Source organism: Bombina bombina, chromosome 10 (genome assembly GCF_027579735.1).
Source record: "Bombina bombina isolate aBomBom1 chromosome 10, aBomBom1.pri, whole genome shotgun sequence".
Lineage (NCBI taxonomy): Eukaryota > Metazoa > Chordata > Amphibia > Anura > Bombinatoridae > Bombina > Bombina bombina.
In genome coordinates this window covers 211,152,001-211,166,419 of record NC_069508.1, presented here as the reverse complement: position 1 = coordinate 211,166,419, position 14,419 = coordinate 211,152,001, and the positions used below count along the sequence as shown (strand labels likewise).

The 14,419-nt window shown below is 40.6% G+C and overlaps 1 protein-coding gene across 1 annotated transcript in view; it reads right to left on the bottom strand.

Annotated features, from left to right (window-relative positions):
* Positions 1 to 14,419, bottom strand: part of CACHD1 (cache domain containing 1) — a gene marked incomplete in the record, with an annotated part of 574,801 nt that overhangs the window by 71,387 nt on the left and 488,995 nt on the right. The window contains 1 exon segment of the mRNA XM_053693675.1: positions 9,224 to 9,346. Coding sequence (XP_053549650.1) covers positions 9,224 to 9,346 — 123 coding nt within the window.

Below are 14,419 nucleotides of genomic sequence, written 5' to 3'. Positions count from 1 at the left end.
AAGAGAGAAAGTCTGCCCCCCACTAGATCCGTTTCCGTATAGGGGGCCGTTCCTTCATGCTGTCTTGGGGGCAGCAGCAGGTTTTCTGGCCTGCTTGCCCTTGTTCCAGGACTGGTTAGGTTTCCAGGCCTGTCTGGAATGAGCAACAGTTCCCTCTTGTTTTGAAGCGGAGGAAGTTGATGCTGCTCCTGCCTTGAAATTTCGAAAGGCACGAAAATTAGACTGTTTGGCCTTTGATTTGGCCCTGTCCTGAGGAAGGGTATGACCCTTGCCTCCAGTAATGTCAGCAATAATTTCCTTCAAGCCAGGCCCGAATAAGGTCTGCCTCTTGAAAGGAATGTTGAGTAACTTAGACTTTGAAGTCACGTCAGCTGACCAGGATTTAAGCCATAGCGCCCTACGCGCCTGGATGGCGAATCCTGAATTCTTAGCCGTTAGTTTAGTCAAATGAACAATGGCATCAGAAACAAATGAGTTAGCTAGCTTAAGCGTTCTAAGCTTGTCAATAATTTCCTCCAATGGAGCTGTATGGATGATCTCTTCCAGGGCCTCAAACCAGAATGCCGCTGCAGCAGTGACAGGCACAATGCATGCAAGGGGCTGCAAAATAAAACCTTGTTGAATAAACATTTTCTTAAGGTAACCCTCTAATTTTTTATCCATTGGATCTGAAAAAGCACAACTGTCCTCAACCGGGATAGTGGTACGCTTTGCTAAAGTAGAAACTGCTCCCTCCACCTTAGGGACCGTCTGCCATAAGTCCCGTGTAGTGGCGTCTATTGGAAACATTTTTCTAAATATAGGTGGTGGGGAAAAGGGCACACCGGGTCTATCCCACTCCTTGCTAATAATTTCTGTAAGCCTTTTAGGTATAGGAAAAACGTCAGTACACACCGGCACCGCATAGTATCTATCCAGCCTACACAATTTCTCTGGAATTGCAACTGTGTTACAGTCATTCAGAGCAGCTAATACCTCCCCAAGCAATACACAGAGGTTCTCAAGCTTAAATTTAAAATTAGAAATCTCTGAATCAGGTTTCCCCGAGTCAGAGATGTCACCCACAGAATGAAGCTCTCCGTCCTCATGTTCTGCATACTGTGACGCAGTATCAGACATGGCTCTTACAGCATTTGCGCGCTCTTTATCTCTCCTAACCCCAGAGCTATCGCGCTTGCCTCTTAATTCAGGCAATCTAGATAATACCTCTGACAGGGTATTATTCATGATTGCAGCCATGTCCTGCAAGGTAATCGCTATGGGCGTCCCTGATGTAATTGGCGCCATATTAGCGTGCGTCCCCTGAGCGGGAGGCGAAGGGTCTGACACGTGGGGAGAGTTAGTCGGCATAACTTCCCCCTCGACAGAACCCTCTGGTGATAATTATTTTATAGATAAAGACTGATCTTTACTGTTTAAGGTGAAATCAATACATTTAGTACACATTCTCCTAAGGGGCTCCACCATGGCTTTCAAACATAATGAACAAGTAGGTTCCTCTGTATCAGACATGTTTAAACAGACTAGCAATGAGACTAGCAAGCTTGGAAAACACTTAAAACAAGTTTACAAGCAATATAAAAAACGTTACTGCGCCTTTAAGAAACACAAATTTTGTCCAAATTTGAAATAACAGTGAAAAAAGGCAGTTACACTAACGAAATTTTTACAGTGTATGTAACAAGTCAGCAGAGCATTGCACCCACTTGCAAATGGATGATTAACCCCTTAAAGGGACATTAAACACCTAATGAAAATGGCTGAAACCTACTTTTTCTTATAAATAAAAATAAAATAATCACTGCTGTTTATTTTATCTGTTCCTCTTACCCCAAACATTTCAAAGGGATTGTTTTGAAATACAGTGTTGAGCCAGTGCCAAATTTCCTATGTAAGCTGCCATATTGTAGCGTGCGTTACAGGGCTCATTAGTCACATGACACAGCATATTGGCTGTTACAGTACTTAGAGGAATATAAAATTTGCCTGCAGCATGTGAGCTGCAGTGAGACACATTTATTTCTCAGTTAGGGTGTAAATAGATTTAATTTGCCAGTCTATTGTATATAATACACATTATGCAGCAAATGCTAAGTGCATTACCTATTTTTTTTAACTTCCCCCCACAGTATTACTTTTTCAAACTCCACAAGTTTTCTGCTCTAAGCAGAGCGTTCAGGCACTGTTGTTGTCAATTACTGACATCATGCTCCAGGAAAGGGGAGAGGGAGGGGGAAACTATAACAGAACGGAGTGAAGTTTGTGCAGATGATTTCTGCCTTTCATGACCATTGATCCTGCTAATGTGAATCACTAAGGGCTGACAGCTTAGTGTTCGTTTAGCAAGGATCGTTGGTATGCGTTATCATACCAACGATCCTTGCTAAACGAACACTAAGCTGTCAGCCCTTAGTGATTCACATTAGCAGGATCAATGGTTATGAAAGGCAGAAATCATCTGCACAAACTTCACTCCATTCCGTTATAGTTTCCCCCTCCCTCTCCCCCCTCCTGGAGCATGTCGTCAGTAATTGACAACAACAGTGCCTGAACGCTCTGCTTAGAGCAGAAAACTTGTGGAGTTTGAAAAAGTAAAACTGTGGGGGGAAGTTAAAAAAAATAGGTAATGCACTTAGCATTTGCTGCATAATGTGTATTATATACAATAGACTGGCAAATGAAATCTATTTACACCCTAACTGAGAAATAAATGTGTTTCACTGCAGCTCACACACTGCAGGCAAATGTTATATTCTCTAAGTACTGTAACAGCCAATATGCTGTGTCATGTGACTAATGAGCCCTGTAACGCACGCTACAATATGGCAGCTTACATAGGAAATGTGGCACTGGCTCAACACTGTATTTCAAAACAATCCATTTGAAAATTTTGGGGTAAGAGGAATAGATAAAATAAACTGCAGTGATTATTTTATTTTTATTTATAAGAAAAAGTAGGTTTTGGGGATTATTAGAAGACAAGTGTTAAGGGTCCCTTTAATAACAAAAACAGAATAATAAATGACAAAAACGTTTTTTTTTTTTAAACACAGTCACAACAACTGCCACAGTCTACTGTGATTGTTACCCTCCTCAAACATGACTTTGAAGCCTTTTGAGCCCTTCAGAGATGTCCTGTATCATGCAGAGGGAAGCTGAATGTCTCTGTCAGTATTTTTATCTGCACAGAAAAGCACTAAAATAGGCCCTTCCCACTCATATTGCAACAGTGGAAAGCTTCAGGAAACTGTTTCTAGGCAAAAATCAAGCCAGCCATGTGGAAAAAACTAGGCCCCAATAAGTTTTATCACCAAACATATATAAAAAACGATTAAACATGCCAGCAAACGTTTTAAAATACACTTTTATAAGAGTATGTATCTCTATTAATAAGCCAGATACCAGTCGCTATCACTGCATTTAAGGCTTTACTTACATTACTTCGGTATCAGCAGCATTTTCTAGCAAATTCCATCCCTAGAAAAATATTTTAACTGCACATACCTTATTGCAGGAAAACCTGCACGCTATTCCCCCTCTGAAGTTACCTCACTCCTCAGAATATGTGAGAACAGCAAAGGATCTTAGTTACTTCTGCTAAGATCATAGAAAACGCAGGCAGATTCTTCTTCCAAATACTGCCTGAGATAAACAGTACACTCTGGTACCATTTAAAAATAACAAACTTTTGATTGAAGAAATAAACTAAGTCTAAAACACCACAGTCCTCTTACGACCTCCATCTTAGTTGAGAGTTGCAAGAGAATGACTGGATATGGCAGTGAGGGGAGGAGCTATATAGCAGCTCTGCTGTGGGTGATCCTCTTGCAACTTCCTGTTGGGAAGGAGAATATCCCATAAGTAATGGATGATCAGTGGACTGGATACACTTAACAAGAGAAATACAGAGCTTTAGCAGCAGGATTCTGTAATGAGATAAAGTGCACTGCTTCTGTCACATGATACAACAATACACAGCTACAAGATGGCGGCACCCAGTATAAAATGTAGAGCTTTAGCAGCTGGATTCTGTAATGAGATAAAGGGCACCGCTTCTGTCACATGATACAATACGCTAAAAGATGGCGGCGCCAGTATAAAAACAACATTTATGCTTACCTGATAAATTTATTTATTTCTTGACACGATGAGTCCACGGATCATCATTAATTTCTCTTGGGAATATCGCTCCTGCCCAGCAGGAGGCTGCAAAGAGCACCACAGCAGAGCTGTTAAATATCTCCTCCCTTCCCTCCCCAGTCATTCGACCAAAGTAAAGGAGAGGAAGGAAGAAACAAGGTGCAGAAGTGTCTGAAGTTTATAACATACTAACAACCTGTCTAAATAACAGGGCGGGCCGTGGACTCATTGTGTCAAGAAATAAATAAATTTATTAGGTAAGCATAAATTTTGTTTTCTTTCTTATGACACGATGAGTCCATGGATCATCATTAATTACTGTTGGGAATCAATACCCAAGCTAGAGTACACAGATAAGGGAGGGCCAAGACAGGAAACCTAAACGGAAGGCACCACTGCTGGAAAAACCTGTCTCCCAAAATAGGCCTCAGTCGAAGCAAACGAGCCAAATTTATAGAATTTTGAAAAAGTGTGAAGAGAGGACCAGTTTGCAGGCTTGCAACTCTGTTCCATAAAATGCTTCATTTTGAATGCCCACAAAGAAAAACAAGTAGCCGTAGCTTTTCTGTCTCTACAAAGAATCATAACGCACGCACCACGTCCTGCAAAGAAGGAGTAGGACACAAGGAAAGAAAAACGATCTCTTAATGTTCCGTTCCGAAACTACCTTAGGGAGAAACCCTAATTTAGTACGTAAACCCACCTTATCCGATGAAAAATAAGGTAAGGAGACTCATACTGTAAAGCCGAGAGGTCTGACACTCTACGAGTAGAGGAAATAGCAACAAGAAACAAAACTTTCCAAGATAACAACTGAAAATCTAAGGAATGCAGCGGCTCCAACTGAGCCCCTTGAAGAACCTTAAGAACTAAATTAAGACTCCAAGGAGGAGAAACTGATTTGAACACAGGCCTGATACTGACCAAGGCCTGATCAAACGAAAGTACGTCTGGGAGTCCGCCTGACGTTCATGTAACAAAATAGACAAGGCAGTAATTCGACCCCTTAGGGAACCTGACAATAATCCCTTCTCCAAACCTTCTTGGAGAAAAAAAAAACAAATTCTAGGACTGGTCACAGGCTAACAAGCCTGAATCATGGTCTCAATGACCGATTCCGAAAATCCACGCTTGGATAAAATAAAGCGTTCATTTTAAAGTAGTCAACTTAAGAGAAACTAGATTTGGATGAAAGAAGGGTCCTTAAAGTAGAAGGTCCCTCCCCAACGAAGTCTCCAAGGTGGAAAAAAAAATATGCCCACCAGGACTGCATACCAAACCCTTCAAAGCCACGCCGGTGAAATAAGGATCATTGACACCCTCTCCTTCTTAATTTGAGCCAAGAATCAAGGAAGAAAGCAAACGGAGGAAATGGGTATGCAAGACAGAAATGCCAAGGTACCACCAAAGCGACTAACAATACAGCCTATGGGTTCCTTGACCTCGACCCGTACCTCGGAAGCTTGGCATTCTGTCGAGAAGCATTGAGATCCAATTGCAACTGACCCCCTTTGAGAATGAGGCTGGAAAAAACCCTTCCGGCTGGAGTTCCCACTCCCCCGGGAAAAAGGTCTGCCTCTTACGAAGACCGCCTCACAGATGTCCACCTTTGGGATGTGGGTCGCCGACGGACAGCAATTGTGGGTCTCTGCCCACTGAACGATCTTGGCTACCTCTATCATGGCCAAGAAAACTCCAGGATCCTGACAGTTGATGAAAGCCATTGAGGTTATATTGCCTGACTGGAACCTGATGAACCAGGCCGAAGCTAACTGAGGCCAGGCTAGAAAAGGATTAAAGATTGCTCTCAATTCCAAAATGTTTATGGGTAGAAAAGACTCCAACCGAGTCCATGTACCCTGCTCTTAGAGAGCCCCAAACTGCTCGCCAGCCCAAAAGAACTGCGAAAGCAGATTCCCTGGGAGATAAGATCCTGAGACAACCACCAAAGTAGAGAATCCCATCTCTCCTGCTCTGACTGAAACCGCGGAGACAGATCTGCATACTCTCCATTTCACTACCTGAGTAAGCTTAACTGCTGAGGTGGAAACGGGCAAACGGGATGATGTCCATTGCCGCTACCATCAGCCCATTACCTCAATGCGCTGAGCTACTGATGATCGAGGAGAGGACTGAAGTGCTAGGCAAGAATCGAAAATCCTTGGTTTCCTGACTGTAAGACTTCATTGATGAGGAGACTAATATAGTCTCCAAGAAAACTACCTTTGTAGTTGGAACTAAGGGACTCTCTTCCAAATTCACGTTCCATCCGTGATATCGCTGGAAAAATAATCCCATTGCCGTGAGAGATCTTCCGCCTTAGACGGAGTTGGCTCAGAAATAAAAATTTATTCCTTTGTTTAAAGTTCTCTCACAACATGAGGAACAGAAAAGGTATTGGTGGTTCCACATTTGCATCAAAAACATAAGGAACAAGTGACACTTTGTAGGGCCTCTTGGCTCATTCTGACTCACATATGGATGATTAATCAAATAAAAGTCTTAAATTTTTTAATAAAAATTAACAGAAAAATGTTACTGTCTCTTTAAATTTTAAAACGTAACTTCTTTATTTATTTGTGCAGAAATGGCTAAATAGGTACACAAATACTGCAGAACCCCTCTACACCTCAGCTTAATTTGCTGAGGTGCCTGCTAGCCCTTCTGACACCGGTTACAATCTCAGTAAAAAAAATCCAGAACTCAGCTGTAGCGCTGCCCGGTCCTATGTGTAAACACTCTGATTTAAAACCCTCCGTTCCTTCCGTTAACCGGAAGTGCTAGGAAAGTGGTGCGCAACCCAAATTGGCGCCACACATAGCTCCACCCATCGTGGGCGTTTCAATAGCAATCTCCCGGTCGCCATTGTTATTTAACTGAAGTTAAATCACTGGGAGTATAATTAACAGTCTGACCCGCTTCAGCTTTCTAGGCAGCTGCTTAGCTTGAGTCCTATATGTTATCAGGGAAACCACCTCACACTGAGCCCACCGTGAGCAGTTAAAAACCACCTCATCTACAGTCTATCCTCAGCCCCAGATCCTGCCTAAAAAAGCTCTGTAGATAATCCCCTCCTTTTATCTGTAGGAGGCTCTATGTCCCAGGAAAATAAAGTGCTCCACTTCCTCTGAGATCTTTTAATTTTTCCCAGACCCAGAATAAAAAGTCAGCACTCACCTTGTAATTCTGCCAGACAGCAAGGCAGCTCACTAGGTTTGAGTGGTCCTCTCCCTCACATAGCTCTGTGGAAAAAAAGATAAAGCCTGAGTAATCTTACTTAGGCTATCAGGGTTAGGGCAGCATCAATGTATTGGAGGCGCAGTGAGAATTATGTACCACAAGTTCCCATTGCTCTAAAGCCACCACTGCTCTACAGAAGAGACTGATATGGACTACAGCTACACCCCAGAACAAAGCAGCACAATCTTGTACTACCTAAAAAAAAAATAAACTCTTGATTGAAGAATTTATAAGTAACACCTGCTTTACCACTTCCTTGCTCTAACGTAGGCAAAGAGAATGACTGGGGTGGGAGGGAAGGGAGGAGATATTTAACAGCACTGCAGTGGTGCTCTTTGCCACCTCCTGCTTGGCAGGAGTGATATTCCCAACAGTAATTAATGATGATCCGTGGACTCATCGTGTCATAAGAAAGAAATGCAGAGCGTTAGCAGCTGGATTCTGTAATGAGATAAAGAGCACTGCTTCTGTCACATGATGTAACAATACACAGCTACAAGATGGCGGCACCAGTATAAAATGCAGAGCTTTACCAGCTGGATTCTGTAATTAGATAAAGTGCACTGCTTCTGTCACATGATACAACAATACACAGCTACAAGATGGCAGCACCAGTATAAAATGCAGAGCTTTACCAGCTGGATTCTGTAATGAGATAAAGTGCACTGCTCCTATCACATGATATAACAATACGCTACAAGATGGCGGCACCAGTATAAAATGCAGAGCTTTATTAGCTGGATTCTGTAATGAGATAAAGTGCACTGCTCCTGTCACATGATGCAACAATACACAGCTACAAGATGGCGGCACCAGTATAAAATGCAGAGCTTTACCAGCTGGATTCTGTAATGAGATAAAGTGCACTGCTCTTATCACATGATGTAACAATACACAGCTACAAGATGGCGGCACCAGTATAAAATGCAGAGCTTTACCAGCTGGATTCTGTAATGAGATAAAGTACACTGCTTCTGTCACATGATGTAACAATACGCTACAAGATGGTGGTGCCCAGTATAAAATGCAGAGCATTAGCAGCAGGATTCTGTAATGAGATAAAGGGCACCCGCTTCTGTCACATGATACAACAATACGCTACAAGATGGCGGCACCAATATAAAATGCAGAGCTTTACCAGCTGGATTCTGTAATGAGATAAAGGGCACCGCTTATGTCACATGATACAGCAATACGCTACAAGATGGCGGCTCAAGGATTCTGTAATGAGATAAAAGGCACCGCTTATGTCACATGATACAGCAATATGCTACAAGATGGCGGCACCCAGTATAAAATGCGGAGCTTTAGCAGCTGGATTCTGTAATGAGATAAAATAAGAGAACGACTTAGGAGGAAACCAATAGCTGAAGTTGTACCCAGCAGTAAAATGTTCCTTAGCCTCTATAGGTTCAGAAGTGCAGGGATGTGTATAGGACACCCATGCAAAGCATATGAGGAAGAACAACGCATTAATACCATATGCACCGCTACGGTGTTGCAAAACTCAAACTGAACAGACTGACTCACACTTCTCACAGGATTTTAATGCCTGAGCAGAATAGATAGACAAATAAAAAAATCACACAGTTTTTATCATGGATCTAGTAGCTGACTACAAAGACATCACTACGGTTTCCCTTGGTTCTATTCTCTGTACACTGCTTATTACATTAGTGAAAGTACAAAACAAAATCTAAAATAGAACTTGCAGATATATTTTAAACAAAACACAGTTTGACACAAAAAAAATCAAGAGGAAAACTGCACTTTGGGATGCATTTGTGTTAATACAAAACAACTCTCAGTAAATACCAAACGTATTTTATAGCCATCATTTTACCTTATTTTGTTTCCTCTGTCTTGATTGCAAACTGGCAGCAGCTCCATCAGAACTTTGTAAAAGTACCGCAGTGTAAAATCAATACTCATCACAGCCACTGTATTCCCAGAGGAAACGTGTGAGCTGAAATCAGAGTAAGGAAATGACGCACATTTTATTCATTTAAAGCCTCTACTTTTTATATATTCGAAATAATGCAATACATTAAACATGCCTGTACCATACTAATTTAAAGGGACAGTGTACTTTCATCAGTTTAATCCCTTTTAACATGTCCCCAATGATCCATTTAAACTAAATTGTTTAACAGAGCTCTTTCACATTTATTTTCTCATTTGAAGCAGCTGATTTGGTCTATGGTATTCCCCACATATACTAAACATTCGTTGTTACAAAAAAAAAAAAAAAAAAACAAGTAAACATGAATGTTTAGGTAAAAAAATGCTCCCAGCGAGGGGTTGTGACAGAGAGGTACTAAAAACATAATTTATGTAAGAACTTACCTGATAAATTCATTTCTTTCATATTAGCAAGAGTCCATGAGCTAGTGACGTATGGGATATACATTCCTACCAGGAGGGGCAAAGTTTCCCAAACCTTAAAATGCCTATAAATACACCCCTCACCACACCCACAAATCAGTTTAACGAATAGCCAAGAAGTGGGGTGATAAGAAAAAAGTGCGAAAGCATATAAAATAAGGAATTGGAATAATTGTGCTTTATACAAAAAAATCATAACCACCACAAAAAGGGTGGGCCTCATGGACTCTTGCTAATATGAAAGAAATGAATTTATCAGGTAAGTTCTTACATAAATTATCTTTTCTTTCATGTAATTAGCAAGAGTCCATGAGCTAGTGACGTATGGGATAATGACTACCCAAGATGTGGATCTTTCCACGCAAGAGTCACTAGAGAGGGAGGGATAAAATAAAGACAGCCAATTCCTGCTGAAAATAATCCACACCCAAAATAAAGTTTAATGAAAACATAAGCAGAAGATTCAAACTGAAACCGCTGCCTGAAGTACTTTTCTACCAAAAACTGCTTCAGAAGAAGAAAACACATCAAAATGGTAGAATTTAGTAAAAGTATGCAAAGAGGACCAAGTTGCTGCTTTGCAAATCTGACCAACCGAAGCTTCATTCCTAAACGCCCAGGAAGTAGAAACTGACCTAGTAGAATGAGCTGTAATCCTTTGAGGCGGAGTTTTACCCGACTCGACATAGGCATGATGAATTAAAGATTTTAACCAAGATGCCAAAGAAATGGCAGAAGCTTTCTGGCTTTTTCTAGAACCAGAAAAGATGAAAAATAGACTTTTAGTCTTTCGGAAAGACTTAGTAGCTTCAACATAATATTAAAAAGCTCTAACAACATCCAAAAAATGCAATGATTTCTCCTTAGAATTCTTAGGATTAGGACATAATGAAGGAACCCCAATTTCTCTACTAATGTTGTTAGAATACACAACCTTAGGAAAAAATTCAAAAGAAGTTCGCAACACCGCCTTATCCTGATGAAAAATCAGAAAAGGAGACTCACAAGAAAGAGCAGATAATTCAGAGACTCTTCTGGCAGAAGAGATGGCCAAAAGAAACAAAACTTTCCAAGAAAGAAGTTTAATGTCCAATTGAATGCATGGGTTCAAAAGGAGGAGCTAGAAGAGCCCCCAGAACCAAATTCAAACTCCAAGGAGGAGAAATTGACTGAATGACAGGTTTTATACGAACCAAGTCTTGTACAAAACAATGAATATCAGGAAGATTAGCAATCTTTCTGTGAAAAAGAACAGAAAGGGCAGAGATTTGTCCTGTCAAGGAACTTGCGGACAAACCTTTATCTAAACCATCCTGAAGAAACTGTAAAAAATTCTCGGAATTCTAAAAGAATGCCAGGAAAAATGATGAAAAGACACTAAGAAATATAAGTCTTCCAGACTCTATAATATATCTCTCTAGATACAGATTTACGAGCCTGTAACATAGTATTAATCACAGAGTCAGAGAAACCTCTTTGACCAAGAATCAAGCGTTCAATCTCCATACCCTTAAATTTAAAGATTTGAAATCCTGATGGAAAAAAGGACCTTGCGACAGAAGGTCTGGTCTTAACGGAAGAGCCCACGGTTAGCAAGAGGCCATCCGAAAAAGAATCCGTCCATGCTGGAGCTACCAGCAGAACAAACGAGCATTCCTTCAGAATCTTGGAGATTACTCTTGGAAGAAGAACTAGAGGCGGAGAGATATAGGCAGGATGATACTTCCAAGGAAGTGATAATGCATTCACTGCCTCCGCCTGAGGATCCCGGGATCTGAACAGATACCTGGGAAGTTTCTTGTTTAGATGAGAAACCATCAGATCTATTTCTGGAAGTTCCCACATTTGAACAATGTGAAGAAATACCTCTGGGTGAAGAGACCATTCGCCCGGATACAACGTTTGACGACTGAGATAATCCGCTTCCCAATTGTCTATACCTGGGAAATGAACCGCAGAGATTAGACAGGAGCTGGATTCCGCCCAAACCAGAATTCGAGATACTTCTTTCATAGCCAGAGGACTGTGAGTCCCTCCTTGATGATTGATGTATGCCACAGTTGTGACATTGTCTGTCTGAAAACAAATGAACGACTCTCTCTTCAGAAGAGGCCAAGACTGAAGAGCTCTGAAAATTGCACGGAGTTCCAAAATATTGATCAGTAATCTCACCTCCTGAGATTCCCAAACCCCTTGTGCCGTCAGAGACCCCCACACAGCTCCCCAACCTGTAAGACTTGTATCTGTTGAAATTACAGTCCAGGTCGGAAGAACAAAAGAAGCCCCCTGAACTAAACGATGGTGATCTGTCCACCACGTCAGAGAGTGTCGTACAATCGCTTTTAAAGATATTAATTGAGATATCTTTGTGTAATCCCTGCACCATTGGTTCAGCATACAGAGCTGAAGAGGTCGCATGTGACAATGAGCAAAGGAGATTGCGTCCGATGCAGCAGACATAAGACCTAAAATTCCCATGCATAAGGCTACCAAAGGGAATGATTGTGACTGAAGGTTTTGACAAGCTGATATCAATGTTAGACTTCTCTTGTCTGACAAAGACAGAGTCATAGACACTGAATCTACCTGGAAACCTAAAAAGGTTACCCTTGTCTGAGGAATCAATGAACTATTTGGTAAATTGATCCTCCAACCATGATCTTGAAGAAACAACACAAGTCGATTCGTATGAGATTCTTTTAAATGTGAAGACTGAGCAAGTACCAAGATATCGTCCAAATAAGGAAATACCAATACCCTGTTCTCTGAATACAGACAGAAGGGCACCGAGAACCTTTGTAAAAATTCTTGGAGCTGATGCTAAGCCAAACGGTAGAGCCACAAAACTGGTAATGCTTGTCTAAAAAAGAGAATCTCAGAAACTAAAAGTGATCTGGATGAATCGGAATATGCAGATATGCATCCTGTAAATCTATTGTAGACATATAATGCCCTTGCTGAACAAAAGGCAGGATAGTCCTTACAGTTACCATTTTGAATGTTGGTATCCTTACATAACGATTCAATATTGATAGATCTGGAACTGGTCTGAAGGAATTGACCTTCTTTGGTACAATGAAGAGATTTGAATAAAACCCCAGCCCCTGTTCCAGAACTGGAACTGGCATAATTACTCCAGCCAACTCTAGATCTGAAACACATTTCAGAAATGCTTGAGCCTTTGCTGGGTTTACTGGGACACGGGAAAGAAAAAAATCTCTTTGCAGGAGGCCTTAACTTGAAGCCAATTCTGTACCCTTCTGAAACAATGTTCTGAAACCAGAGATTGTGAACGGAATTGATCCAAATTTCTTTGAAAAGAACGTAAATTGCCCCATACCAGCTGAGCTGGAATGAGGGCCGCACCTTCATGGGGACTTAGGAGCTGGCTTTGGGTTTCTATAAGGCTTGGATATATTCCAAAGTGAAGGTTTCCAAACTGATACCGCTCCTGAGGATGAAGGATCAGGCTTTTGTTCCTTGTTGTGATGAAAGGAACGAAAACAATTATTAGACCTAAATTTACCTCAGATTTTTTATCCTGTGGTAAAAAAGTTCCCTTCCTTCCAGTAACAGTTGAGATAAAAGAATCCAACTGAGAACCGAATAATTTATTACCCTGGAAAGAAAGGGATAGTAAAGTTGACTTAGAAGACATATCAGCATTCCAAGTTTTAAGCCATAAAGCTCTTCTAGCTAAAATAGTTAGACATATACCTGACATCAATTCTAATGATATCAAAGATGGCATCACAAATAAAATAATTAGCATGTTATAGAATAATAATGCTATGAGAATTATGATCTGTTACTTGTTGCGCTAAAGCTTCTAACCAAAAAGTTGAAGCTGCAGCAATATCCGCTAAAAATATAGCAGGAGTAGAGACAGCCCCTTTAACCTTAGGGATTTTGTCCCAAACTCTAATCTGTCAGATGGCACAGGATAAAATTGCTTAAAACGTTTTAAAAGGAGTAAATGAATTACCCAAATTATTCCATTCCCTGGAAATTACTTCAGAAATAGCATCAGGGACAGGAAACACTTCTGGAATAACTACAGGAGATTTAAAAACCTTATTTAAACGTTTAGTTTTAGTATCAAGAGGACCAGAATCCTCTATTTCTAATGCAATTAATACTTCTTTAAATAAAGAACGAATAAATTCCATCTTGAACAAATACAAAGATTTATCAGCATCAACCTCTGAGACAGAAACCTCTGAACTAGAAGAACCATTATCAGTATCAGAATGATGATGTTCATTTAAAAATTCATCTGAAAAAAGAGAAGTTTTAAAAGACGTTTATGTATACTAGAAGGAGAAATAACAGACATAGCCTTCTTAATGGATTTAGAAACAAAATCTCTTATGTTATCAGGAACACTCTGAATATTAGATGTTGACGGAACAGCAACAGGTAATGTAACAGTACTAAAGGAAATATTATCTGCATTAACAAGTTTGTCATAACATTTAATACAAACAACAGCTGGAGAAACAGATACCAAAAGTTTACAGCAGATACACTTAGCTTTGGTAGTTCCAGCACCGGGCAGCGATTTTCCTGAAGTATCTTCTGACTCAGTTGCAACGTGGAACATCTTGCGATATGTAATAGAAAAAACAACATATAAAGCAAAATTGATCAAATT